Source organism: Cynoglossus semilaevis, chromosome W (genome assembly GCF_000523025.1).
Source record: "Cynoglossus semilaevis isolate Cse_v1.0 chromosome W, Cse_v1.0, whole genome shotgun sequence".
Lineage (NCBI taxonomy): Eukaryota > Metazoa > Chordata > Actinopteri > Pleuronectiformes > Cynoglossidae > Cynoglossus > Cynoglossus semilaevis.
The window spans coordinates 5,576,715-5,582,295 of NC_024327.1; the positions used below are offsets into that span (position 1 = coordinate 5,576,715).

At 39.1% G+C, this 5,581-nt stretch overlaps 1 protein-coding gene across 1 annotated transcript in view; it reads left to right on the forward strand.

Annotated features, from left to right (window-relative positions):
- The window catches only part of LOC103397030 (ras-related protein Rab-35-like), a 21,517-nt gene that overhangs the window by 13,639 nt on the left and 2,297 nt on the right, over positions 1-5,581 (forward strand). The window contains exons 3-6 of the mRNA XM_025052928.1: positions 619-669; positions 764-887; positions 4,331-4,455; positions 4,560-4,684. Of these exons, the coding sequence (XP_024908696.1) occupies positions 619-669; positions 764-887; positions 4,331-4,455; positions 4,560-4,684 (425 nt within the window). The remainder of the gene's footprint in view (positions 1-618; positions 670-763; positions 888-4,330; positions 4,456-4,559; positions 4,685-5,581) is intronic.

Sequence of the window (5,581 nt, forward strand, 5' to 3'; positions counted from 1 at the left end):
TTTTCTTCATCACAAAGGGGGGGTTGAACCGCTATTTGTCTGATCCGTCGCCTAGGACCTGTTTGCCTTGGGAGACCCTACCAGGGGCGTTAAGCCCCCGACAACATAGCTCCTAGGTTCATTCGGATACTCAAACCCCTCCACCACGTTAAGGTTGCGATTCAAGGAGAGGACAATTTAATTTAATTTACAATTTAATGCATTTTTTTTTATTTATAGCAGTGACTGGCGACCCAACAAATGTCTAATCTGGTCGCTCCTAAGACAAGAGTTACACAGAATTGTTTTGTGTTTTGCTTTTGCATTCATCCTGTGTTTATAATCTAGAGTATGCTCATATAATGTAATAAAACTTTATAATATACAGTTGCAAGAAAAAATATGTGAACCCTTTGGGATTACTTGGATTTCTGCATACATTTTTTAATTTTTTGTGCGGTATTAGTTTAATACCGCTAGTGATGTGACATAGATGAAGATCAGAACATGACCAATTTATGCAGAAATCCAAGTAATCCCAAAGGGTTCATTCATGCTTTCATGATGAAAACATTTTAATCATTCACTGCATTTCTTGTAGTATTTTGTGTTAAGTTAAGTTTTGTGTTTCTTCCTCAGGAGTGGGGAAGAGCAGTCTCCTCCTGCGATTTGCAGACAACACATTTTCAGGTGTGTGGTTCTACTTAAGCAAATGTTATTTTTTCTGCCAACACTGTTAAAGATGTTGGTCTGAGTTTTATTTTGCATGTACATGTGTTTGCAGGTAGCTATATCACCACGATTGGTGTGGACTTCAAGATCCGGACTGTGGAGATCAATGGTGAGAAGGTGAAGCTACAAATCTGGGACACAGCAGGACAGGAGCGCTTTCGCACCATCACCTCCACGTAAGTAGATTTATTCTTATTTTATCATAAAAGTTTTTTACTTATATTCTGAGGGAGTCTTAACACCGTGACAGGGTGTTTGTGTTCCTGGGGTTATGTTTATTTAGAGAAACCAAGTCTTTGCTGCTGTGTGAAAGTAGGTGGAATTCCCCACAAATCCTAATTACAGATGTAAAAGGGAGGCTCCTGGTCTCACTCTGTAGAACTACATCGAGGGAAAGGTTGAGCGGTGTTACCCTGTTTGGCTTGTATGTGTGACATATGTCCTGTCTTGAAACCATGTGACTTCACACTGATTTTTTTAATTACTTTATCTGCATCATTCTCTTTTATAATTAGTAGTTATAAGAAGTAGTAGTAATGAGGATGAAAAAATAGTTTGGTTCACCGTTTTCCAGCTTTCCTGTACTGTATATTGTTTTTAACAAAGAATGGATCTAATCCTGAAGAAAATGATAATTATTAAAGAAGTTTAGGTTAGGTTTTGTTTATCATCATCTAACAAAAACAAACGGCAACTAATTTTCCCTGTTAGTTCAGGTGGAAGGAAAAAGCTGCTACACCAACTCCTGTAATACTACAACCAACTCATAGATTAGTGAAGTCATTGCAGTTATATATAAACATCAGTGCACAACCAGGAATAAAACTTAAAGCAATGTTTTTCAACCCTGTTGTATTGACCACACATGTGGTCACCTGGAATTCAAATGGTGTCGCCTGAAATGTTTAGTAATTGAATAGAAAATTACTGATAAATATTTTTAATCAAATAATAGGTTGTAATCAAATGATAGGTTGACTGTAATTATACACGTTCCAGACACTCAGCCTGTCTAACCAAATTTAACCATCTAGCCATGTGTTAATGTTTGTCCCATTCTGTTAACCTCGCTGAGTCACAGTGCAAATCAAACAAGTGACTGTTGTCTTCACCAAAACAGAAATACTGTTAACAACAAAAAATACAATGACTAGTGTTGAGATCATTTTGCTAATGAGTCAAATAGAATGGTTTGATATACAGTAAATGTAAGTTATTGGTCATTGAAAGAAGCAGCAGCTGCTGAATTCAAGTCTTAGTCGAGTACCAGCAAAGAAGCAAAACTAATTTTTAGTGTTAGAGAACAGTTTTGGTGGGGCGAAGTCATTTTTTTATGTAATGACAATATGATTAATGTTCAATTTCTATTACAAGGTCTTGTGCTAGAAAGAGGGCTAAAGAATGTGTTGTGTTTTTCAGGAGATATGTCCTTTGTAATTGTTTCCTGCTGTCATCATGTGTTCTCCATGAATGGAAACTGTTTGGCAAACGTATAGTAGGAGCTAATTTTTCAATGAAACACTAAATTCATTAACAACAGAAATTAGAGTTGCTGTGAATTTAAATGATTTGTGCCGAGGTAAAATTAAAGAGATAATTAACCATTAATCCAGATTGCTCCGTTGTTTAGTTTGTTCAATGTGGCGATTCTTGACTTTCACTTTGTCCTTCTGAAAACCCACATTGTCCAGGCGAATGCTTCTGCTGCTTTTTAACCAAAGCGTTCTTCACTGTCTGATGGCAACATATGTTTTTCTGTCTCATCCTGATGGCAGCTGTCAAACTGATTGGCCTCTACTGCTATTCGCCCTGTTGAAATACAAACTTTTGAACTCTGCAAATTAATTGGACTAGGTTGATACTGCAGTACAGAACTGACAGTTGTCTGACAGTAATTTTGAGATCTCTGAAATAAAGTGCTGTCACATTTATAGTATGTAGCAACTGCATCATCTGAGCAGCACAGAGGGAGAAAATCTATTTTTGTAGATAGAGACCACAAATGAGAAACACTAAACTGTTCCTGTCTATATGTCGTCAGCTTTGTCCTAGATACAACCAGGAATACATTTTCTTTCACAGTCTACTGACACCTTTGTGAGGATGATCTGAACACCAAAATTATCTGGACAGCTTTTTTTTGAAGGTCTCTGCAGTGGAGCCGCTGCTGTCCAAGAACAGTGTGACACTGCTGCCTGCAGGAACATGCAGGAATCCCTCCACCATGCAGGCAGCATATTTAGGCTTACAGAAGGAGGCTGACATGTTGCTGAAGGAGAGTGGCACGCTGCCTCATTAGGTCCTAAATGATTTTCACTGGGGGAGATTTAGCGTGGACAGAGAGAAACTCAGAACACCGTTTACGGTGACTCACAGCTGCCATTGCACCATTACCCAGATCATGTCACAGCATTGGAGAAGATTTCAAAAGTTCTTTGAGCAATATGATTTTATTTAGTCTTTCCTTAAATACATGCTAAAGTGTAGGAACTCGTTACCCTTCCATTTAGGTGTATACAGTATATTTAGATCTTTTGTGACATACTACAGTATATTTATACTTCTATACCACTATATCTCTGCTCCTCGTCCCGCTCTCTCCTTATCTCACCATCTCTTTCTCCTGGACTGACTACATACAACATTTGGTTTTTACAAACAGAAATGACGCAGGTGTTTGTTTAAAAAATAGAACTTAGAAGTTGGAAGTATGGAGAGACACTGGATATTAAAAGCAGATACAAACACAACCATCTAGTGGCACAGTTTGTTATACCATTCTTAACGGAGTCATTGTTCCTTTACATTTACTATTACATTTTATGAGGACATCAAAGCTGCATAATGACTTTTGTAATTGTAATAATGTGATGCTTCCTGTCCATTTTAAATGGCCTTTCAAAAAAAACTTTAAAGAATTAGACCAGATCAGTTTACCTTCTGTCACTTTGATTGACAGTTGGAGGAAAACCTTTTTTTTGTTCTTTTTTTATTGGCCTGTTTCAGCTGTTTTACTGCAGCAAAGGTGACTGCAGCTTGACGCCCACATGCCTGTGGAGTGCATTTGTTAGGTCTCTTGTGTGTGTTGAGCACACACACACACACACACACACACACACACTGCACAAGTATACACGTGTTCATTCAAACCCATTGTTTGGTCCGTCGATACTGCCGGACATTAACAGGGACAACCCTGTATTGTACGCTTATGTCTCATTAGCAGTAATGACTCTCATGAAGACACAATGTGTCCCCACATTATTGATGTAACCTTCAGCTTTTTTATACTGAGCCAAATTCTGCTATAATTTCTAAACTAGCAGGCCTCAAAAAGTTAATTGAGACCTGCTAAAATGTTTTTCCTGTCAACATGTCCACATAGTATTATGGCCAAACCAAATATGTTTTCAAAAACCTACTAAAGACTCGCAAAAAAACATTTGACCCCTGACAATAGGCACATTGTTTGTTATGCCTTGTGCTGTTACAGGGAATTCCTCTCTGGTGTCTTTTTCATACACCTACATGCTACATGCTGCATTTCTTATTACACTTTTTGTTTAGTTTCAGTGTGTCATTTTAACCTGGATTGTGTGTATGTCTCTGCTTCTCTCAGGTATTATAGGGGAACACATGGAGTCATAGTGGTTTATGATGTCACGAGTGCCGAGTCCTTTGTCAATGTCAAACGATGGTTACATGAAATTAACCAGAATTGTGACGACGTGTGTCGAATATTAGGTGAGTCTTTCCTTCCAACAACTTCAGAAAAGTCAAGGTACTTTCCCACAGTTGGAGAAAACTCTCAGTTCTGTTTTGTCATTTCTGCATCTTTTTTTCCCCAGTGGGAAATAAGAATGACGACCCCAACTCTAAAGTGGTGGAGACGACTGATGCACAGAAGTTTGCTGAGCAGATGGGAATTAATCTGTTTGAGACGAGTGCAAAAGAGAACATCAACGTTGAAGAGGTAACTCACTCCCTGTCAAGTCTTTGGCTTCAAACTGTTTACAAAACTGTCAGCACTTCTTTTGTGTGTGTTTGTATCTTGAGTTTTCACTTACTGCCTAAATGTTTTGTTATACCTGATTATGAAGGTGTGTGTGTGTGCGCGTGTGTGCAGGCGCTGAATCACTGAATCAATTCTTTTCCTTTCAGCTTGTCCCTTTTTCAGAGGCTGCCACAGCGAATCGTCTCTGCATCTGTTTCTCTGACTCCAATTATCTGCATTTCCTCCCTCACTGCATCCATAAATCTCCTCTTTGGCTTTCCTCTTTTCCTCCTACCTGGTAGCTCTATCTCTAGCATTTTTCAATGTATCCCTCCTCCACACATGTCCAAACCATCTCAATCTGGCTTCTCTGGCTTTTTCTCCAAACCTTCCTGTCTGTGTTGTCCCTCTAATGACCTAATTCCTGATCCTGTTCATACTTGTTACTCCTAAAGAGAATCTTAGCATCTTCCACAGTCTCCTCTGCTCTAAACAGTTGATCCTACTTACTTACTCTAGTTTTTGCTGCTGCCTACTCTCACTACAGATCACAATGTCATCTGCAAACAACATAGTCCATGGGGACTCCTGTCTGACCTCATCTGTCAATCTGTCCATCACCAGAGCAAACTAGAAGGGGCTCGATCCTTGATGTAGTCCCACCTCCACCTTGAAGTCTTCTGTCCTTCCAACAGCACACCTCACCACTGTTGTACTATTCTCATACATGTCCTGCACCAATCTAAACTACTTCTCTGCTACTCCTGACTTCCTCATACAAAACCACAATTCCTCCCTTGGCACTCTGTCATATGCCTTTTCTAAATCTACGAATACACAATTCTCTGTACTTCTCCATCAGCATCCTCAAGGCAA